Source organism: Tenrec ecaudatus, chromosome 10, assembly GCF_050624435.1.
Source record: "Tenrec ecaudatus isolate mTenEca1 chromosome 10, mTenEca1.hap1, whole genome shotgun sequence".
Lineage (NCBI taxonomy): Eukaryota > Metazoa > Chordata > Mammalia > Afrosoricida > Tenrecidae > Tenrec > Tenrec ecaudatus.
In genome coordinates, this window is record NC_134539.1 from 141837741 (window position 1) to 141862363 (window position 24623).

The window sequence follows — 24623 nt, forward strand, 5'->3', positions numbered from 1 at the left end:
ACTCGATGGCAATGACTATAATGTAATGCCTCAACAAGCTCTAGAGTCTCTGGGGTCTAATTTCTTCTCCTGGAAGTGCAAGGTGAATTACACTTGCAGGTCAGGTGAGAACAGTGGGAAAGCACACAATGCAAGCAATCTAATAGAGCAAATAGGAGGGGCTCCAAAACGATCAAGGACATTTTCCATTTTCTTTCATTCCATTTTCCATGAACTTTTTGATAGGATATGCTCAAAGAATTGATACCACCTAATTTTGTGGATTGTTACAGAGCCCCCAATTTTCTGTATACTGTATTCCCAACACTGAAAATCTTCCTTTTACAAATTCATTCTATTTCTGAACCCTCCTCCCAATTCTGTGTAATTAGGCAATACTCAATGCTTCTGTTTCTCTTTATCCTGTATTTTCAGCTTCTAAGAATGATGCTTCACAGATGTTTTTATTTTATTTTATTTTAAGTTTGAAATGTTTACTTTTATCATTATTTTCTTCTTTTAAGGATGTGAAGTTAAATATGGTGACCTGAAAGATCTTTTGGAAAAAATGGGGCTAGTACATCAACTGATGGAAAGTTCTGTGTTGATGAAAAGTTTGCCAATTGATGGTGAGCATTTAATTTACCAATGGGGCATTCATCCATCCAACAAGAGTTAACCGGTTACCAGTAGGATAACCATTAGGCTAGGGGCTCTGAGTCACAAAGTTCAAATCTTAATATTCAGTGTGAAGACAGAGAGCACATACAAAGAACACACCACATATTGTGATAAATGTTATAATATTAATAGAAATGTATGGCTATGAAAGGATAGATTGACCGACTATGTCTAGAGCAGTGATTCTCAACTTTCCTAATGCCGCGACCCTTTCATACAGTTCCTCATGTTGTGGTGACCACCCAATCATAAAATTATTTTCGTTGCTACTTCATCACTGTCATTTTGCTACTATTATGAATTGGGCAACCCCTGTGAAATGGTCGTTCGACCCCCAAAAGGTTAGCCACCCCCAGTTTGAGAACTGCTGGTCTACAGACTCTGAGACTTCACAGAATGGATATTATTTCAAATAAGCAAGAAGAGTTTTATAGTAGAAGATTTCAAAGAATAACAAGAAAAGTAAATTTGGACACCATGCATAATTTCTCCATAGTAATCCTCTCAGGCAAAGTAGAAATATCTCTGTGGGTTTTCAAGATGGTAACTCTTTTTTTTTAAAATCATTTTATTGGGGGCTTGTACAATTCTTACCACAGTCCATACATGCATCCATTGTGTCAAGCACATTTGTACATTTATTGCCACCATCATTCTCAAAACATTTGCCTTCTACTTGAGCCCTTAATATCAGCGACTCATTTTCCCCCTCCCTCTCCATACCCCCTCCCTCATGAACCATTCATAATTCATAAATTATTATTATTTTTCCATATGTTACACTGTCTGATGTCTCCCCCCAAGAGGGTAACTCTTTACAGGAGCAGAAAGCCTCTTCTATTGCCAGTGAAGTGGCTGGTGCTTTCAAATACTGACCTTGCACCAAAAAAAAAAAAAAAAAAGGCCCTAAAAAATGAAGCAATGACCTTGCCAGTAGCAGCCCAACACTTAGCCTACTGTGAGTTGGAATCAACTTGATAGCAATGAGGTTTTTATATGTATAATTTCCTGTTGATACAGTAAAGAGTACACAGTGGTATTCATAATATGTGAGGAATAAATTATTGATTTGACTAAACCTATCATCTAAAAGTCAGCTATTTGAAACCCCAAGCTGCTTTGAGGGTAAAAACGAAGGCTTTCTACTCCAATAAAGAGTAGTCTCGGAAACTCACAGGGACGGTTCTACCTTGTCCTGTTGAGTCGATATGAATCAATTATTGACTGGATGTGAGTGAGTGAGAATCAATCATTTAAATATAATTATGTATTAAATGCAGATAATAATAATAATACTTATCCACAAGGATGATTATAAGAATAAAAAGATGGATGTGAAAATACAAATATGTTTTATAATATTTAATATATAAAATAAGAATGTCATTTCCTATTTTTTTAACATTTTATTGTGAATTGGGCAAAGGTTTATAGAACAAATCAGTTTTTCCCATTCAACAATTCATACACATTTTGTTACATTGTCATTGATTGCCATTGTCATAATGTAAGATCACTTATCCCTTTGTTTTCTGTTTCCATTTCTCCTCCTTTCCTTGTTCTTCTGAACTTTGTCCTTGAGTAAATAGCACCCTTTTGCTCTCAAATTTTTCATTATTCTAAGATGTTCTTACCTTCCTGTTATTATTAACCTCATAGACCTATCTATTACTTGGTCAAAAATTGACTCATGGAGTGACAGAAAGGTGACTAAGGACCAAACTCTTGGGGGTTCTACCAGTCTCTATGCCACCAATAGTCTTTTCCTCTGATTTTCAGTTTCTTTCCACATTTTTCTCCCCTCTATCCAGGACTTTCCAATGTGACCCCTTTCAGAATGGCCGGCAGTGCTAGCCATGCACTGCCTAGCTCTGCTGGTTGCAAGGTCATGGAAACTAATGTTTGGCTGCTCCATTGGACTAAATGTTTCTGCACATCTTCAATTTTTTTGAGACAGAGATAATCTTCTTTCCTTAGGACAGAGAGAGACCAATAGTTGTCCCCTAGATGGCCAACTTAGATGTGAAAATATATAGAACACACATCATTAACATTCAAAGAAATCCTGTCATGGCCAGTCACTGGATAGAAGTTACAAAGACTATGAATACAGGAGTCATATCAAATAATTTCACTTCATCCCAGTGATCTGAGAAAAAAAAAAGTGAGATATAGGAATTAGAGGAACCAGAAGAAAAGAGAAAGATGACAAAAACTTAGAAGCAATCACTAATAATTGTTTTGATTGTTATGAAAAAGAGCTACAATTTCCCCCAAAATTTCTCCTATCCTTTGTCTAATTTTTACTTCAGATATAAATAGGAAAACATTTTAGTAGAATTATAAGAATTGCTGTTTCTGAAATTATTGATTTTCTGATTATTCTGGTAGGTCTCCTTATCATGTATCTGTATTATCTTATCCCACAGCTGCTGGAAAGTTGTACAAACACAAGTTGCTGGAAAGCATAAAGTCTCTTAAAGGTGAGGGAGAAATCAGCTTAAATTGAGACTGTGTTTTGTGTTTCATTTTTTTTAAACCACTCTTTTTTTTAATGATGAAAAATTTGTCAATATAGCCAGTTCAATTATTCAGTTTTTTGTTTCATCATTTCCTTCTTTGAGCATAACTTTTTTGGAGGGGAAGATATTTTATTCTATCACTTATATTTAAAATAATATATTATAAAATTAATTAATTAAAAATAAATAAAATCCTATATTTTTAATAGAATTAGAAAGGCAAATTCTTGCCAGAATTTTCCAAACTAGCTTAACTTTATTTTTCCCCTAGCTTAAATTTAGTTCCTTCCTTTTAAAGGTCTCACAAGAACTCTGTCAGACCCTTTAACAAAAATGATTGAGTAGATTCTTTTCCAGACTCCCATAATAGTTCTCACTTAGACAATTTTACTGTTGACTGTTAGGGGAAAGGTCAGCCCCTAACACATCATCACAGGTCCGGTAGACACAATTGTACAGCAATAATAAGTAAAGATTATAGTAAAGTCATAGAGAGCATGAGAGATAGAAGAGAGATTGAAATAATGGAGTCAGACACATTTCATGGTAGCATGCTCACCTCGGCATCATTTGGTGGTCCATGTGGAGAGAGAGAGGGAGGGAGATTTATTACTAACCAAGGCTTTTATATTCTCTGGGGATCTGCAAGCCCCTTAATTACAGGTGAAGATGTACGTCACAGGAAAAGGTTGTGCTCTAGGTAATATAGTAATGGTAGGGGGACAATCTAAGGATATACATGCAATAGGAAGAGGAGGGATTGGGGGTATACATGTGACAAGATGGGCGGATGCTAGATTCAGGATGGCAGCCTAACTTTGGATGTCACTGGGCCAGTTTGTTAGAAACCATTATCAGTAGGGTGTAAACCCACCCTGCAGGGACCAAACTGATGGCCACAAGCCTTTAGGGAGAAGTGGTCCATTGTCCTTAACAGCAGGGTGTGGACTCTACTTGTGGTGGGACCAACAGTAGTCTAGCAGCTGACTGCCATCAGGGAGGTAACTTGACAATCATTTACCATTCACTGCAAGCAGTGTCCTAAGTCTAACATATATTTGGGGAAGCCGACGTGGGAGCAATCTTCCTGTTTCTCACAGTTCACCCCTAAGGAATGCATGGGCATGCCTACCCTTTTTCATTTTGTCAATGCTTTTCTCGTTCTCATCTCCTGTTCCCTAAGGAGTAAAGCTCGGCATCGATAAAGTAACGTCCTTCATTGAAAGTGTGGGCTTCGAGCTTGAGCCAAATGAACACAATGACTTTGTAAGCCACTTGCTCCCTGATGGTAAGTTACTCCTTTCATGAAACTGTGAAGTCATGAGAATCTCTGAAAGAAAACTTAAAGTTATACAGTAGCATTAAAAAATAGAGAAGAGTCTAATCCTCAGGAACCAATTAGACCACGCGGTAGATTTTATTAAGTACCTAATACACACTAGTTATTAGGAAGGTAAAAATGAAGATGGTAGATCCTCAGTCTTCTAGAAGTTCCCTACATGCTGATATGGTTGTACTACACCACCAAAAATATATTGAGTAAAGTTTTCCAAGAGAAAGAACTTAGCTCGCCAGGAGAGGACCAAAAGATGTATCGAGGTGTGTAGAAAACAATGCCTTCCAGATGAGGAGAATGGCGCCTGCAAAGGCATTAATGCTGACAAAGTCGTGGACTTTCAGAGAGCAGTAAGTCTATCCTTGGGACTAGAATGTTTTTTGGGGTTTGGGGGCTTGTTTGTTTTTTATGTCATAAAGAGACAGGAAGCAGTATTGGAAAAGTAAGCCGCCAAGACGGGGAGGCCCTAAATAAAACCAGAGTTTAGCCATCATCTTTTTGAGTCAGTTTGATAATTTCTAGTTTTATAGTTTATGCATTCCATCTAAATTGTTTAATTTGTTGAAGTTGTTATCATATTCCTTTTAATTTCTGCAGAGTTCATACTGCTATCCCTTCTTTCCTGATTTTTGTCATCTGTTTTTTCTCATTTTATTTACCCAAGCTAAAATTGTATGAATATTGTTGATATTTTCAAAGAACCAATGTCAATTACCCCTATTTTCTTTATGTTTTCCATTTTGATTTTTTCTCCAGTTTACTTTGGGATTAGTTTGCACTTTTTATGGATTCTTAAGGTGAAAGTTTAGATTACTGATTCGAGAGTTTCCTTTAATAATGTAGGTTTTTATAGCTCTAACTGTTTTCCTGTAAACATTGCTTTAGGTATATCTCATAAGTTTTAACATGTTGTAATTTTACTTTCATTCAATTCAAAATAGTTTCTAATTTCCCATGTGATTTCTTCTATAAGACATATAAACTTTAGAAATGTTTTAATTTTAAAATGTATATGGATTTTCCAACTTCCATTTTGTATTGGATTTAAATTTAAGCTCATTGTGGTCAGAGAACAGACTTTGTATGATTTCAGTATTTTTTAATGGAATGAGATTTGATTTGTGGCCTAGCATATAGTTTATTCTGAAGAATGTTCTATGAGAACTTCAGATGAAAATATATTCTACTATGCTAAAGATGTTAATAAAGCCAATTTGGTTTTTTGGTGTTTTTTTTTAAGTTAAAGACTCTCATACCAAAGGGAATTTTCCAAGTTTTTAAGTATTTTTTTAAATACCTTTTTTGGAGGCTCTTACATCTCTTATCATAATCCATACATTCCTCCAGTGTGTCAAGCACATTTACACATATGCCACCATCATCATTTTCAAAGCATTCTCTTCCCGCTTGAGCCCCTGATATCAGCTCCCCATTTCTTTCCCCCTCCCCCATCCATCCTCCCTCATGAATCCTTGATAAATTATAGACTATTTTTTCCATATCTTATATTGTCCTCTGTCACTCCTCACCCACTTTTCCATTATTCATCCCCCGGGGAGGGAGTTCTAGATTGATCCTGTGATAGCGTCACCCTTGCTCCCCACACCCTTCCCTAATCCTCCTGGTATCTCTACTCTCATTGTTGTCCCTGAGGGGTTTTTCTATCCTGGATTCCCTGTGTTTTAGGTTCTTATCTGTAGCAGTATGCATGCTCTAGTCTAATCCATTATTTAAAGTAGAATTGAGGTCATGATAGTGGGGTGAAGAAAGCACCAAAGAGCTAGAGGAAAGTTGTGTGTTTCACCAGTGCTATACTGCACCCTGACTGGCTCATCTCTTCCCTGTGACCCCTCTGTGAGGGGATGTCCCCAACAGTTTGATTGGCACCTAATTTACATATCATATCATTGGGAGTTCAATCATATCAAAGGGAGTTTTACAATCACCACCACCTTTATCCCCCACCTATAGTTAAATCACCTTAAGAGTTGTGCAAGCAACGATCAGTTCTAGTGCTCCCTCCCCACCCCTGCCTTCATTATTATTCCTGAAATCATCTTTCCCTCCCTATTACCCACACCCACCCCGGCATTCCCTATCACACATTGTATCAGTTATTATCATTATGCATCCACTCCTCCTGTGCTTCACGTCTGGGAGACCCAATAGAAGACAATGAAAAACAAATTGCCCTAAGGTGGTTAGAATAAAATCATATTAGTATAAAGACAAAAATACAAATAATGCATGAGAGGGAGAAGACCCCATCAACATTCAAAAAGCCAGGGAAGAAATTCCTGTCATGGAACTACTAAGAGATACTTTCATCCAGTACAAATTCCCTTTGTGTCTATAGGGAGATCAACTGGCTGAGTATCTAGTTTGATCCCACATAATCTGATTACAATGGTCTCTACCTGATAGTAAGGCTGCTCAGAGCTCCTGCCTCTGGCTAGAGTGAGAGAGTTTGCCAAGATTGGGGAAGGACAAGATAAAATAATGGGCTCAATTGTTGGTGGATATTAACTTGGGTGAAATGGAAGACAGTAATCCATAAGAAGGAGAAGAAACGTCAGGGAGTAAGTGAGGGGTAAACTATTGGCGGGTTTGATGAGCGATTTAAACTGTTTAATACAAAATTGATGGTCTGAATTGTAAACCCCCACCTAATTTTCAATATATATATATATTTAAACTAAAATAAATAAATAAAAGAAGATGAGAGAATTCAGTATTTTTTTCAACAAATGATTACATAAGAATTTTGTCTAAACTAGGGTAATTTGCAATAGTTCATTACTTTACAAAATTGACTCTTCTTTTACAGCTCAGTGACATTGATTATATTATTTGAGCCATTCTTATCCTCCTTTTCCAAGTTGTTTCACCCCCATTAATAATTTCAATGCCCACTAAAATTCCTATCAAATCTTTCCAATTGTTGTAAATTGGATCCCATATAGATAGAGCATAGATGAGCACAATGTTAAAAGTAGACTTTCTTTACTAGTTAAGCCAAGCTACCATTTGGTTTTATAAACACGTCAAGATATTTTTGGTTTATGGGTTAAAGATTATTTTAGGACAATAGTCTCAAGTGTTAATCAGTCTTTGGACATTTTTAATGTGTGAAAATCTGGAGTTCAATGAGTGTGGCTGTACAGGAAAAGATGTCTACCATTCATGGCCACCAACTCTGTCATGCTGGGGACTTAACATCCCTTTTTCAGATATACGTGGCCCTTTCTTTTATCAAGATGGGAAAGAAGGTGAAACGTGACAAGTCACTCAATCACCATAGAGAAGGATTATTGTGGCAAGGTTGTGGTTGTTATAGTTGTTGAAGAAGATTTAACTTCTTTTTGGTGACGATGTACACAACCAACACATCCATTCACGTTTCTACGTGAAAGGCTCCATAACAGTTGGTTACATACTTCACACTGTATGTTAGCCTAAGTACTTTAGAGAAACAAATCCACAGAAACTCATGTATAAGAGAGATTGTATATAAAGGTTACGTGCACATCAAGAAAACATCCCAACCCAGTTCTGCCCAAGCCCACAAATCCAACATTAACCCTTATGTCCGACACCAATCCACAAAGTCCTCCTTCATCTCACAAAACACATGCAATGAAGCCAACTGCAAGAGGAAAGCCAAGTCAATGAATGTGTAAGCATCTCAGCACTGGCAGGGATCTCCACACAGCTGCATCAGGGTAGGTCCATGTGACTTCTCCTCAGTGATGTCTTGCAGAAGTGAGCCTTGCCAGATAAAGCAAGGAACTGGCTAAGGCAGGTGCACCCTGGTCCAACCATCAGAAAGCAAGAGACCCAAGAACTAGAAAGGCGAGGTTCAACGAGCCATTTATACTTCCTCCCTTCAATTAACCCCACATGTGTTCATCAGCCAGGTTGGCAGATAAACTAACCACCTCACACTGTGTCATGCTTACAGTCTCTACGCACATTATTTCATCATCATTAATTTAGGGTCTCTGCCCTTAAGGTTCTCACTCATGCTTTAGATTCACTGTTTTCACTTTAAGCTCATTGTGTTAGTCCAGGTGGACTAGAGAAACAAATTCTTAGACATTCATATGTGTATAGCAAAGAGCTTTATATATAAGAGCAGTTGAATATTGAGAAAACGTCCCAACCCAGTCCAGATCACGTCCATAAATCCGATATTAGCCCATGTCCAATACCAATCTATAAGGTCCTCTTCAGATTCACGAAACACATGCAATAATGCCAAATGCAGGAAGATCACAGGCTAGTGGGTAGGAAGTCTTGTGGATCCAATGGAGGTAGAAGCATCTCAGTGCTGGCAGGGGTCTCCAAGTGACTCCTCCAGTTCCCAGGGTACAGGGTCTATCAGCATAGTGCCATGTGTCTTGTCAGTAGAGCATCTCTCAGGGAGTGAGCCGAGAGAGAGAGAGAAAGACAGAGACAGAGAGACAGAGAGTCTCTCCCCACTCCGAGGAAGAATTTCAGGAGTTCCCAGAAACCTCAGGAGAAGGCCATGCCCACACAGCGGCCTCATTGGCTATACAATGATTGACAGGCTAAACTCTACCCCTTCGCTTATAATCCTCTCAGATTGACAACAGATTATATAACTACCACACTTATACAGATAATTCTTTATATAAGTACTATGCTCAAGGCAAATATTATTAATTGGGCTAATCTATAGGTTCTAAAATTGTTGAACCTACTGCCCCCTTTTCAGAAAAAAAAATTACTCAGCACCTCTAATCTTTAAACCTTGAGTCAAAAGAATTCCATAAAACTATTATTAAACTAATGTTATGAGAATGATGAGGGCAATGAATGTACAAATGTGCTTTACACAATAGATGGATGTATGGATTGTGATAAGAGTTGTAGGAGCCCTAATAAAATGATTTTTTTAAAGATCAAAGATATAGATCTAACCTGGACAGTTAAAACATTGTCAGTACACACACCCCTGTGATGCAGGCTGGACCTTACCTGGTTTCCAGAATTTCCTATATTTGGGGTTTGTATTGTTTACTTTGGTGTTTGCTTGTTCCTATTAGAGTGTATCTCACAGGTGTTAAGTCAATGGAGGTCACCCTCTTGAAGCTGTTTTATGCTTTCCCATTTTTCAGTATATGAAACCCAGGATTGATGAGCCTTTAGGGACAGCAAGTAAAATAAAGGTTTCAGGGGAAGGAGGGCACAGTTGTTGGGGGCGGGGTTTAAAAGAGAGATGATGTTAAGGAGTTCATGTAGAAAAAGAATGGTTGGAAACGAATTGTAGTAGAAATGGTACAATTCTTCAAGATGTGACTGAAATACAAACTGATGTGTTATATGTATTAAATCCCAACTAAATGAATAAATGACAAAGTATTTAAATAAAAAAGCTATTGTTAAACTAAACAAGTACGTAGACCCATGATTATCAAAGTGGATGATACCACTTAATAGCTGGCTCTGGAATGATCGGGAGGGTGAGGGGACTGCAAAAGCACATACCTATACTTTATCCTGGATTATGGGCGAGAGTTCAAAAGATTTTACATGCCAGAGGGGCATTGAGTATGTTTTGTTCCTTTCTGGAAAGGGGAAGTAGGCCATATAAGTCCAGGAAACTACTCAGAGTTAGTCTTTCCCCATTTCCATTTGTAATGAAAATAGGATAAAATTTGATGGGTTTAATTTTGAGTTTTTCTTCAATCTATGATTTTTATATCTTCTCTTTCCATGATGATCTTTATTCATTAAATTGTCTTCTCTTACAGATGAGGGGAAGGTTGAATTAAGTGCAATAATAGATGAAGGGAGTCTTTTTACAGGTGAGCTAAATTCTTATTCACTCATTACTGAGCACCTACTATGTCCCAACTATAAATCTGCAAAAATGAGCCTTCCAGGATCATGGTATTAAGGGCAAGGAAAAGAAATATAAGTAAATGTAATAGAATGTTACAGTTGCTAAGCGAGAAGCCTATGCAAAGGGAAGAAGAGGAAGAGTGGTCACTTCCACCTAAGGTAGAGCCATTAGGAAACATCTTAGTAAAAAGGGCAAAACATGAGGTGATTCTTGAAAAGTGATCCAGACAGGCCAGATAGTATGGACATTCCTGATAGAGGGCTGGGGGAGGGGTGTGGAAAGTGTAAAAACTGCTAAGTGATTTTCCAACATAGCTAGAGCACCAAGTGCTATTAGGAATTTGGCAAGGTGTAAACAAAGAGTAAAGAAGGTGGTGTGGTAAATTGAATGATGGAACCCAAAATGCATTCATCTTAATCTCTGGGATGTGGGATATTCACACATATGGAAAAAAAGATCCTGTAAAATATGCTTTCTCACTCTTACTGCCGCCAAGTTGATGCCGACTCACAGTCACGCCCTGTGGGTTTCCAAAATTCTAACTGTTTTAGGGGAGTGGACAGCCCCATCGTTCTTCCACAGAGCTGCTGGGGTTTTCGAACTGCTGACAATGCAGATCGCAGCCCAACGCATGACCACCAGGCCTCCTCAAATATGCTATAGTTAAGGATTTTGCAATGAGGAAAGTATCTTGAATGATCCAAGTGAGTCTTAAACTGAATCACAAGTGTCCCCACAAGGGATAGTTGGTGACAGAGAGAAAGTAATAGGATAATAGACACAAGATGTTGTGCTGCTGGCTTTGAGATGCAGGAAAGGGCCATAAGCCAAGGAATGTAAGTGACTTCTAGAAATTGTAAAGGCAAGAAAAATTATTCTCCTGTAATACCTGTAGGACTAGAGTTCTGGTGGCATAGTGGTGACATTGTGGACTTTGAACCTCAAGGTCGACAATTTGAAACCACCAGCCCCTCCGTGGGAAAAGATGAAGGTTTCTATTCCCACAAAGACTTACAATCTCAGAACCTACAGGGACACCTCCACCCTGCCCCAGAGAGCCACTATGAGTCAGAATTGACTCAACGGCAGTGGGTTTGGTTTGGGCAGGCCCTCAGCCCTGCCATTTAGACTTTTACCCAATGAAACTGATTTATTGGTGTCTGATCAACAGACCATAGGAGAATAAAAATAGATTGTTCTAGGCCACCCAAGTTTGTGATCATTTATTACAGCAACAACAGAAAAAACTAGGGAGGAATTATGAAAGACTTTGAATATCAAATGAAAGAATATTAATTTTATTCTGTGTGCACTGGGGAGTCATTCCAGGGTTATAAGCAGAATCATGTTATTTGATTGGTGATTTAGAAAGATGACTAGCAGCAGTATGAAGAATAGATATAAATATGTGTGTGAGAATAGAATTAGGGAAACAGGTTAAGAAGCAAATGTGTATGGTTCCCTGGAAAAAAAAACAACCATGGAGAGTAGAAATAAACCATTATCTATGAGACCGGATGGAAAAGGATATGTATAAGGACTGTTACCAGTTACAGAATCTGTAGGATTTGGTTTACCATGAGCAGTTGTAGATTTTGAGAGGAAGAGAGGAATGAAGGTTGACTTCTTATCTTCTGAATTAGATAATTGGGTGGATGATGATTATCTTCATCAAAATAAGACATTTGGTAAAATAGATTTAGAAGGAAATATATGAGCCCCCAATAAAATGATTAAATAAATTTAAAAATTTAAAAAGAAAGATATGCTTTCCACTTTGTCACTTTGAGTGTGTAGTTCCTGAACCTTCTAAGGGGAATTGAACACTCAAAAATAAAAACAAAACAAAAACACGCTGCCATTAAGTTGATTTCTACTCATAGCAACCCTATAGGACAGAGTAGAACTGCCCCTGTGGGTTTACAAGACTATAAATCTTTGCAAGAGTAGAAAGTATCCTCTTTCTCACAAGGTCAAAATGCTGACCTGGTAGTTAGCAGCCCAACACATAGCCCATTACACCACCAAGGTCCCTGATTGAACACTAGGTAATTGAATATATAAGTCTGATTCTGAGACCTTCTCTTTGCTGACAAGCAGACTTCAAGTTAGGAAGGAGACAGATACAGATGATGTGACTCGAGATGGGAGTAAAATGGCAAGGAGTTTAACTGAAAGCTTGAGTTTTCTAAGTAGAAGACAGAATCATCTGGTAAAAGAAAGGGCACAGTGGTAGAATAAGGAATCTTAAGGAGAATCCTGGTGGTTTTGTATCACTTGGGTAGAGGATAGGACTGGAGTTGATGAGGAATAGATGAAGGCATGCTGAGAATTGCCAAGAGTCTTACCATGTTGGGTATCATAAATAAATAGAGGCAACTTTTCCCTTAATTATATTAAATTCTTCTGTGGGACCAGCACAGGAGATTTTCAGGGCTGGTGTGCCAAAATAATGAAAGTATAAATGCACTAAAGGTGTCGTCGAGAGAATTGTTAAGTGACCAGCACAAATAGGGAAGGAAGTGGAATTATAATAAAAATTATGAACTTGGAGAAAAGTGAGAGAGAAGGTGGAAATGAATGTTTCTACAGAGACTATAGTGAGTCTGGGTATGTATTAAGAAGCAAAAAAAATGGAAGAATATGAGGTTCTGGCCAAAAGTTAACATGTTAGACTTTGAGATTTTAGAGGCAAAGCATTACCAGGTGATGAAAAAGCTTGAAATGTGACCATGAAGGATTTCAAATTTAGGAAAGGGTCATCGAGAATAAGGAGGTCAGGAAATCAGATTGCTAGATCCACATAAAGGCTGAAATTCCCCGTTATGATGCCAAGAAATTGAAAATGATACAACATCGTCTCGGGTAACAGAATAAAGATAATTCCAATTTTCAATCATTCTTTTTTTTTCTTTTACTTTTCAAAGGTGAAAAAGTTGATACAGGTGATCTAGAAAATTTTATGGAAAATATTGGGATAGAACTTACAGAAGAAAATAGTGTGAAGTTACTAAACAATCTGCCTGTTGATGGTGAGCGTTAAACTATTTCAATATTTACTTCATTTTCAAATAAAAGATTTTTTAAGAAAGGATGATATAAATACAAAAGACTTCCCTAAAGAAATCCACAAAATACCACCTGTTACTTAGAAATTTTTCAAACCATTATAATAGCCTTCAAGGACAGAGGAAAATAAGGGTTTTGTGACTTATATTCTCTTCTGTACCAATATAAGAGAGGTGTCTGAATTCTGTTTTTGAAAGTGAAATAATATAACATTTAAAAGTCTAGCTCTCTTGGCCTCTGATAGGCTTCCCCTACCTCTCCCCAGTCCTTGCTCCCCTGTTCCATTTCCCCTTGTCCTCCTTCCCCTCCTCCTCTCTCCACTTGGACCACCAAGCTGGGCTAAGGCAAAGGAGATAGGTGGATTCCTTTTCAGCCAGCAAGGCCCAGAAGAAAGGAGGGCAGCTGATGCGTGACCTGACCCTGTCCTGCTTACTGAATTTATCCAAAACCTCCAGAAGACTTTGCAGATTCCTGACAATGGCGATCGATCACTGCTGAGATATTTCTTCCATTGCTGATGCTGTCTAAGTGACACTCTGGAACTCTATCATAACTGAACATTTTATACAATAGTAACTGGACTATTACTACAGACTGTGTTGCGATCAAATTATGAACTTGCAACATCAATTAATGCTATAATATGATTGGAATGTAACTGATTTTTGTATAACCCCTTATCCGTCTTTTTTTTTTTTTACCCCTTATCCTTCAAATAAGACATTGCATGATTGGGATTTGATTAGGAAACATTTACAAAGGCTTAAGGGAAGCATTTCATTAAAGGTTGATCAGCTTAAAAATACAAAGTCTAGTGAAAAAATTTAAGTCTGTTTCTGGGATAAAATATTTAAAAGTCTATGTTTCTGAATTTCTGAATAATTTGCACTATTATCTGAATTTACTATTTCCTGAATTTATGAATGCTTTGTACTATTTTCTGAATTTATGAATGCTTTATACTACTTTAAAGTGCATGCATTGGTCCCTGAGGCTAGAATTTTTCCTGTTTTACAGCAAAAGGAAGGGTATACAAGAACCGACTTATGAAAGAAGTGACATCCCTTAAAGGTGAGTGGGAAGCACGATGGAAAGATAGATAAAACTGAGATCCTCAAAGTTTGCTCATGGTTTAAAACTCTCCCTGTTTTTAAAATTTCAAAGAATAGTCCTGATGTCCTGATTGTTTATTACTTAAATGTGTATACTCTACATGCTCTACAACCCATCATCAAAAAGCTTTATTCCAGTGGTTCTCAAATAATGTTGTGAATCAGACCAACAGAAGGGAGAGAAAAATCAGCATTCAGATCACTAGACTTCTTTCTATGCATATTGATCTTGAGTTTTCATAGACAGGTCCTATAAAGTATGTTATTAAAAGGTCCCGCAGGGGACTATTATAGAGTATATTATATAGAGTAATTTCTTGGGCTGGATCCACTTAGGAACCACTAATTTGACAAGTTCAAATCTTATTATCTAAGCACATTTATAAAGGTTAGTTTGGGTCTTTGCCATGATTTAGCAGACATATTTAACTCCTTCCTTTCTTCTTTTAAAACTTCTCCTAAAAGCCACAACAGAATCCTTGGATCAGGGTGCAAGAACTCCTTACGTAGAGACCAAAACCAGTATTTACTTGAATATTTTCAATGTTCTTTGCTCTTCATTTTTAAAACCATATTGATGTCTAAGTTAGAATGGTCAATCCTTATATCACACAAATATTCCTCATATCCATCCCCTTTTTTCCTAAGGAATGAAGGTGTCATCCAGTAAGATAGAAAACCTCATGGAAAACATGGGGATTGATCTCAAAAAGAAAGAAATCCAGGAACTGAAACATGACCTAGCTGTTGATGGTAAGACTTTGGTTATTAATGTACTTCTGAGAAAACCTTTAGGCATGAGGGTAGAATCAGGTCTTAAATGAGTGAAGATAATATATATATATATATATATATATGAAAATGAGAAAAAGAACAAATAAAGCCTTTACTATAGCTACCAAACTGAGACCACTGTCTGCCACTTCAGAAAGATCTACAAGAATGCTGCCCGATGAAGTTGGCAAATGTCACTCATCATGTTAACATTGTAGTAGGTGTTGTAGTGTAGGAAGAATACAAAAGGTACCCCCCCCCTCCAGAAAAAAATTGATATTTTTTCAAAGTTATGTATTTAATTTTTTTTTTTTTTACAAAACAACCTTATCACTTCAAAGTACTCTCCATTGCACTTAATTCATTTGTCAAATCTGCAATTCCATTCTTGGAAACATTTTTCAAACTCCTCTATTTGGATAACTGACTGCACCTCCCTCTTTTTTATCTTCACCTTTTCTATGTTATCAAATTGCTGTATTTTCATGTTCCTCTGCATTCACAGAAAAAAAAAGAAGTCACAGAGGGTGAGGTCAGTGAGTAAGGTGCATGGAGCAAGAGAGGCATGCTTTTTTTAAAAAAATATACTTTTATTGGGGGCTCTTACATCTCTTTTTTTAATACATTTTATTAGGGGCTCATACAACTCTTATCACAATCCATACATATACATACATCTATTGTATAAAGCACGTCCGTACATTCTTTGCCCTAATCATTTTCACAGCATTTGCTCTCCACTTAAGCCCTTTGCATCAGGTCCTCTTTTTTTTCCCTCCCTCCCCGCTCCCCCCTCCATCATGAGCCCTTGATAATTTATAGATTGTTATTTTGTCATATCTTGCCCTATCTGGAGTCTCCCTCCTCCCCTTCTCTGCCGTCCGTCTCCCAGGGAGGAAGTCACATGTGGATCCTTGTAATCACTTCCCCCATTCCAACCCACTCACCCTCTACTCTCCCAGTATCGCCCCTCACACCCCTGGTCCTGAAGGTATCATCCACCCTGGATTCCCTGTGCCTCCAGCTCCCATATGCACCAGTGTACAACCTCTGCCCTATGCAGTCCTGCAAGGTAGAATTCGGATCATGGTAGTTGGTGGGAGGAAGCAGCAAGGATCTGGGGGAAAGCTGTGTTCTTCATCGGTACTACATTGCACCCTGACTGACCCATCTCCCCTCCTAAACCCCTCTATGAGGGGATCTCCAGTGGCCGACAAATGGGCTTTGGGTCTCCACTCTGCACTCTGCACTTCCCCCTTCATTCACTATGGTATGATATATATATATATATTTTTTTTTTTGCATGATGCCTTATACCTGGTCCCTTTGGCACCTCGTGATCACACAGGCTGGTGTGCTTCTTCCATGTGGGCTTTATTGCTTCTGAGCTATATGGCCGCTTGTTCACCTTCAAGCCTTTAAGACCCCAGACACTATCTCTTTGATAGCCGGGCACCATCAGCTTTCTTCTCCACATTTGCTTATGCACCCGTTTGTCTTCGGCAATCATATCATGGAGGTATGCAGCCAGTGATATGATTTTTTTGTTCTTTGATGCCTGATAACTGATCCCTTTGCAAAAAACTGGTGCACTGAGATGGCTGCATGAGCAGGTGCATTATCATGGTGGCAAAACCAGTCCCCTGTCTGCTACAAATCAGGCCTTTTAGTCACACACTGTTAAGCAATCTTTTCAGAATCTCTAAATCAGTGGTTCTCAACCTTCCTAATGTTGCAACCCTTTCATACAGTTCCTCATGCTTTGGTGACCGCCCAACCATAACATTATTTTCATTGCTACTTCATAACTAATTTTGCTACTGTCATGAATCAAGAGACCCCCATGAAAGGGGTGCCCGACTCCCAAAGGGGTCACAACCCACATGTTAAGAACCACTGCTCTATATAAAAAGCTTGATTAACAGTCTCACCTGGTGGAATGAACTCCAAATTCACCCATTTGGAAAGTTAATGGGCATCCAGAATGAGGTTTGACATGTCACCTTTTTTGAAATGAGAAAGACACACACTTGTGTTATTTTTGTAGCGCTATCCTGTAAACTGTGTTCAACATCACAACAGTTTCTGCAACACTTTTCCAGCAGTAAACAAAATTTTACAGTGCACACTGTTTTCTTAAATTGTCCAGCACCAAAAAAAAATTAGGTTCAAGCAAAACTGCTTTTATGAAAAAATTCACTGTGACCAAAGAGAACCTTCCCAGGTGATGCTACTGGGTGCACCTACAGAGCGAGTTGTTCAATGCTCACCTAGCAAGGAAAAAAATGTGTTTTAAGAAAGCTCCGCTCCACCCAGCACAATTCCAGTTGGGGTGGGAGGTGGGGGTACCCTTTAATGGTATTAATCTTTGAGTCTCTACTGATGATCTGGAATTAAATGGCAATGACCAAACTTTACATAGTCTTTAAGTGTGGAAGACACTATCATCAGCACTTTACATATATCAACCTTATGAATTTCCTAACATCTTTCTAAAGCAAGTTCTGCTTTTACCCCATATTATATAAAAGGAATCTAAGGTACAAAATAGTCAAGTGGCTTGACCAAAGTCAGAGATCTAGTAACTGGTGGAACTCGAAGACGAGCCAAGTCAAAACGTGACCTCATAAACAGATACAGAACACTCCACCCAACAACAGCACAAGATATTTTCCAATATACATAGAACCCTCTCCACAAATTATAATGATAACAATTTTTAAAACAACAATAATAAGTAGATTGGGGTGGTGGTGGTTGTTAAACCAAATACAACCTGCTTGAAAACTACTAGATCATAGAAAAATAAAACAAAAAATTAGAAATTACCTTGAATTAAATAAGAATGAAAACACAACATGCCAAAAACCTTAGGAGCACAGCAAAAGTGTTCAAAGGGCAATTGATAGCAATAAACACATGCATCAAAAAAGAAGAGCCAAATCAATCTCAGAACCCAACCTCTCCAACAATTAGAAAAAGAATAACAAAATAAGCCAATGATCACTAAAAGAAAAGAAGTAATAAAGACGAGCCAAAATAAATTAATCAGTAAAACAATAGAAAGAATCTAAGACTAGTATTTGGTACTTTGAAAACATTTGTAAAATCAACAAACCTCTGGCAAATCCAACAAAAGAAAATGAGAAAATGCAAATGATATAAATAAAATGAAATGAGGGAAAACAACAGAACCGACTGAAATAAACATTTATAATGAGCAAATTGGAAAATCTAGAAGAAACGGACACATTTCTAGAAATATACTATGTACAAAAACTAGCAGACTGAATAAAAACTTAAATAGACCCATACAAAACAAGAAATTGATGTGACCATTTAAAAAAACTTCCCAAAAGATATAGCGCCTGAGGTCTTAAATGCTTGAAGATAAACAAGCAACCATATAGCTCAGAAGCAACAAAGCCCACATGGAACAAACACCCACCTGTGTGACCACGAGCTGTTGAAGGGATCAGGTATCAAGCATCAAGGAACAAAAAAGCATATCATTGAAAATGTGAGTGAGTGCAGAGTAGAGACTCAAAGCCCATTGGTAGCCAACAGGACACTCCTTACTGAAGGGTTGTGGGGAGGAGATGAGCCAGTCAGGGTGCAGAGTAGTAACAATGAAACATGTAACTTTCCTCTAGTTCTAAAATGCTTCCTCCCTCCAATTATCATGATCCCAATTCTACTTTACAAATCTGGCTAGACCAGAAGATGTACATAGGTACAGATGGCAACTGGAAACACAGGGAATCCAGGACAGATGACTCCTTCCGGACCAGTGGTGAGAGTGGTGATGCCTGGAGGGTGGAGAGAATGTAGGGTAGAAAGGGGAAACTGATTACAAGAGTCTATGTATGACCTTCTCCCTGGGGGATGGACAGCAGAGAAGAAGGCGGGGAGAAACAGTGTAACTTATGACAAAATAATGGTAATTTATGAATGGTGAAGGGTTCATGAGGTAGGGGGCAGTGGAGAGGGAGGGGGAAAATGAGCAGCCGATATTAAGGGCTCAAGTAGAAGGCAAATGTTTTGAGAATGGTGATGGCAACAAATGTACATATGTTCTTGACACATGGATGGATGTTTGGATTGTGATAAAAATTGTACGAGCCCCAATAAAATGATTTTTTTTAAGAAAATGAAACAAACAAACAAAAACCTCCCCAAAGCCTTAGTTTGTCTTAAAACAAGTAGTCAAGTGTGAAGGATCAACTAAACCCATGCAGAAGAAGCAAACCAGCTGGTGTTATCCAAAGATCGTAAGTAATGAAATCTAAGATCAGAGGAAGAAATTGTATTAGATCTTAAATTCTGAGCACTTGGTGTGGGTGACAATAAAAGCCCAAATCCATTCACAGAGTCTCCAGAGGGATTAAGACTCCATTGAATTTCCTCACACCATTGACCAAGGATGTGGTTTTGTCTTTAAACATAGTGTATCAGAAAGTGAATTAATCCAGATATAGTTAGGTTACATTCTAACATCTCATCATTTGTTTTCCATTTTGATGCATATTTAATTTGTTCTAATTCTTATTATTTTCTGCTTTCTTTTTGATTGATGTTTTTCTGTGTTTTGCTTTCTTATTATTGTCGGAATTTTTGGTTTGTTTTGTTGGTATGATTTTCTTTATATGAAATCCAAAGTAGGTAAATCTATAGAAACAGTAACTAGATTAACAGTTTCTTAGGGTTATAGCAAGGAGATTGTAGAAAATGATAAGCTAATAACTGTGAATATAAAAATAAAGAAAATGTTCTAAAATTGATTGTGGTGATAATTACACAACTCTGTGTAGTATATTCAAACTGCTGAGTTATTGTTGTTATTGTTGTTGTTAGGTGCTGTCAAATCAATTCTAACTTATAGCAACCCTGGGTACAACAGAATGAAACGCAACCCAGTCCTGGACCAACATCACAATTGTTATGTTTTAGCTGATCAATGCAGCCACTGTGTCCATCCATCTTGTCCTGGGCCTTCTACTTTTTTGCTGCCCCTCGACTTTACCAAGCATGGTGTCCTTCTCCAGGCTCAGGTCTCTCCTGACAATATGTCCGAAGTATATAAGACAAAGTATTGCCATTCTTGCTTCTTCTTCTTCTTTTTTTTTTTTTTTTTGGTGCAGAAACCCGGGATCGAACCAGCCATTCTTCCTTCTAAGAAGCATTTGGGTTGTACTTCTTCTGAGATAGATTTGTTGGCTCTTTTGGCAGTCCAAAGTACTTTAAATATTCTTCGCCAGAACCACAATTTATATGCATCCATTTTTCTTCGGTCTTTCTTATTTAATGTCCTACTTTCACATGCATATGGGTTGGTTGAAAATACCATGGCTTGGGTCAGGCGCATCTTTGTCTTCAAAGCAATCTCTTTGATTTTTAACACTTTAAAGAGGTTTTGTGAAGCAGATTTACCCTATGCAATGCATAGTTCCATCTCTTGACTGCTGCTTCAGTGAGCCTTGATTGTGGATCCAAGCAATATGAAATCATTGACAACTTCAATCTTTTCTCTGTTTATCATGATGTTAACTACTGGTCCAGTTGTGAGGAGTTTAATTTACTTTACATTGAGTTGTAATCCATACTGAAGACTACAATCCTTGACCTTCATCAGCAAATGCTTCCAGTCCTCCTCAAGAAAGGTTGTGTCATCTATGTATCATAGATAGTTAATAAGTCTTCCACCTATCCTGATGTGACATTCTTCTCTGATATCCCAGCTTCTCTGATGATTTGCTTAGCATACAGATTAGATAAGTATGATAAGAAGATCCAACCTTGATGCATACCTTTCCTGATTTTGAACCAAGCAGAATGCCCTTCTGTTTACACAACTTCCTTGTACAGGTTTTGCATGAGCACAATGTAGTGTTTTAGTATTCAAATTCTTTTCAAGGCTCCCTATAGTTTGTCATGAGCCACACAAATACCTTAGCATTCATATATGAATTATATTTAAAAGCAAGAAGGTATTGAGCAGCAAAGGAGAGATCTTGAGAACTTCAATACCACCAAGAAAAAAAGACCATCAGAGCACAGCATGGGTCTATGGCCCCTATGCTGAGAACTTCTTGAACCCAGGGGAGATTGATTCCAAGACACAGGATATCTCCAAGGAATGAGGTTCCACAAATGCTGACCGGAACAAGGACCTTCCATGGAGCTGACAGAGAAAGAAAGCCTTGCTCTAAATTCAGCACTCTCAAATGGGATTTCCAGCCTTCTAAATTGTGAGAAAACAAGATTTTGTTTGCTAAAACAAAATCTAGGCTTAGATAACTGAACTAGCAAATTCTACAAAATATTCACAAAACAAGTTGACACTAATTCTTCTCAAATTATTTCCAAAATTAGAAAAGGATGAACTACTCCCAAATTCATTTTATGAATTAAGCATATCCCTATTGTCAAAATCAGGCAGACATCACTAAAAAAGAAAAATTACAGACCAGTATCAATATCCTTCAAGAACATAGATGCAAAAATACCCAAAAAAGTTCATAGCCATGGAACCCAACAACATTAAAAAAAATCATGACCAAGTAGGATTTATACCAGGTATTCAATGATGGTTCAACACTATTAAAAAAAATCAGTGTAGCCCATGACATAAATTAAAAAAACGAAAAGAATCATATGGTCATAAATCAACTGATGAAGAAAAGGCATTTGACAAAATCTAACAGTCACTCTTGAAAGAACACTCAACACTCTAGGTATAGAAAAGAAATTCCTTCTCATCTTGAATGTGCTAAATCGACCTTAATACTTGTCCAGATGACCTCCCTATACACCCGACCTGCGTTGGTTCTGTGTGCAAGTATCTCTTACTTGTTTCATAACAGAAATTTCTTCCCTGGCTTTTGAATGTTGATAAGGGTCTTTTCTTTCTTATTATTTGTATTTTTGTCTTTATATTATTTTATCCTTACCACCTTATTTCAAATTTGGTTTTTATTGTTTCTGTTGGATTTCCCAGTTTGTGACCCACAGGAGTAGTAGGTGCATAGTGATAATAATTGATACAAGAATTGATAGGGAATGCCAGGGTGGGGTGGAGAGAAGGGAGATTTTGGGAGTTGGGGGGAAATTTCTCATCATAATTAAAGGCCTATATACAAACCAGCAACCAACATTAGTGTGAATGGAAAGGAACTGAAAGCATTCCTCTTGTGAACAGAAACAGGCAAGGACGCCCTGTGTCAGTATTCCTGTTCAGTTTCATGCTGAGAGTCTTAGCCAGACCTATAAGGCAAGAGAGAAAATTCAATGTCTCCAAAAGAGAAATAAAACTTTCTCTGCTTACAGATGATGTTGTGCTATACACAGAAAATCCCAAAAACTCGGCAGGGAAATTACTTGGAACTTAATTCAACAAAGTCGTAGGATACAAGATCAGCATAGAAAAATCTGCCAGTTTTCTTTACATTAACCAATAGAGCTCTGAAAAGGATTTCAGAAAACAATGCCATTTACAAGATGAAATACGAATAAGTCTAACCAGAGAAACATACGACCTAGATAAAGAAAGCTACAAGACATCATCACTACAACAAGCTAAAAGAAACATACGTGAATGGAAGAATAGATTGTGCTCATGCATAAGAAGACCTTCACTGTCAAGGTGACTCAACAGAATGTGCAATTATAAAATAATATCATCAATATCACACTCAAGCAAAATGTTTCTGAAGATCATCTCACAACAGTTACAGCAGAGAAAATTGCCAGAAACTCAGGCTGGAGTCAGAAGAGGATGTGAAACAATGATATCACTGTTGATGTCTGATAGATATTGGATAAAAACAGAGAATACCAGAAAGATGTTTGCTAGAAATATTCTTCCTCTAAGACCCTAGAATATATACTGATCTTATAGTTAACTCACTCTCTATAAGAGTTTGCATTTTGCTAGAACTTTATTTAGTAAGAGGAGTCCTGGTTGTGTGGCTGCAGCAACAATGAGTTCAAACATAACAATCGGGAGGAGGCCGGTGCAAGGAAATGTTTGTGTGCATAATCACTGGGAAGTGTTGCCTTCTGTTGAACAGACTGTAAGGCACTCCACAACACCAGCATGAAGATGTTTGAGCGCTGATGGATTAGTACCCATGACCAGGTCATAAGTAGGGAGTGAACATGTCCACTGAATCTTACATGTCATATAAAGTAATGCCCAAAACAAAACCTATTAAAATCAAGAATTTCATTTTGCTTGGATCCAAAATTAACATTCACAGAAGCTATACCATTCATGAACCCAAAGCACAACTCACAGCGACCCTACAGTGCATAATAGAACTGCCCCAGAATGGCTGACAGATTTGAACCAACAACCTTTAAGTCAGCAGTCTAGCACTTTAACCACTGCACCACCTGGGATCCTAGAGTTAATAGTATCTTTCAACTATTTTAACATATTATTCAATGTTCCCAAACTTCCAATTTTACAAATTTTTAAAACGATATCCCCAGACCTCCAGAGGCATTCGACTTCAATTTGAGAAATACTGAATAAAGAAACTAAGTTCATGGGCTACTAAGATGCCTTTCAGATGAGAATGGTGATTGAAAACAAGGGTTTTTTTAACCAAATATGTCAAGATGATGATTATCATTTTGGCAGCCTAGGAGCAGCCAGAAATGCATACCAACAAACTGTCCTTTTAGGAGATCACCCACTAGTTCCAAGTGAAACACCATGTTTTAAATAATTTTTTTAATTTGTAAAAAGTGTAAGGAGCCCCCCTGTGAAAGTCTAACTGAATTGATAATAGAGTATCCCCAAGGAAGGAGAGAAGTTTTCAGCTCTTGCTCTAGTACTGTGCTGTGTATTTTGATAATTTATATAATAGATTACAGAAATTCATAAGTATTGTGTGTGAAAAAATAATAAATTTTTAAGGAAATGTTTGAGTTTGGGGGTTTATATCATTTTTCTAAAATTTTTTGTGATTTTTGTCTTAAAGATAATGGGAAGCTTGATTTGAATGTGTTGCTGGATAAAGTTAAAGGTATTACAGGTGAGTGAGATTTTTAATTAAGTATTGCATTATGCAATTTTAAAGTTTTATATATTTAACACACTACTTTCTGTTCCATTTATTCATTTAGCAACTATGTATTGAGCAGTTACAGCATGTCAAGCATTGTTCTAGGCAGTTAGGGTATACTAGTTAACAAAGGAGTCTACCCTCATGGGGGAAAATCAACAAGCAATACACACAATAAATAAGTACATTATATACAAGGGGATTCAAAAA

General features: G+C 37.5%; 1 protein-coding gene across 1 annotated transcript in view; it reads left to right on the plus strand.

The window, feature by feature from the left end:
* Positions 1–24623, plus strand: part of EFCAB3 (EF-hand calcium binding domain 3) — a 113558-nt gene that overhangs the window by 8153 nt on the left and 80782 nt on the right. The window contains exons 3-9 of the mRNA XM_075559677.1: positions 504–608; positions 4366–4470; positions 10296–10349; positions 13315–13419; positions 14474–14527; positions 15217–15321; positions 24330–24383. Coding sequence (XP_075415792.1) covers positions 504–608; positions 4366–4470; positions 10296–10349; positions 13315–13419; positions 14474–14527; positions 15217–15321; positions 24330–24383 — 582 coding nt within the window. The remainder of the gene's footprint in view (positions 1–503; positions 609–4365; positions 4471–10295; positions 10350–13314; positions 13420–14473; positions 14528–15216; positions 15322–24329; positions 24384–24623) is intronic.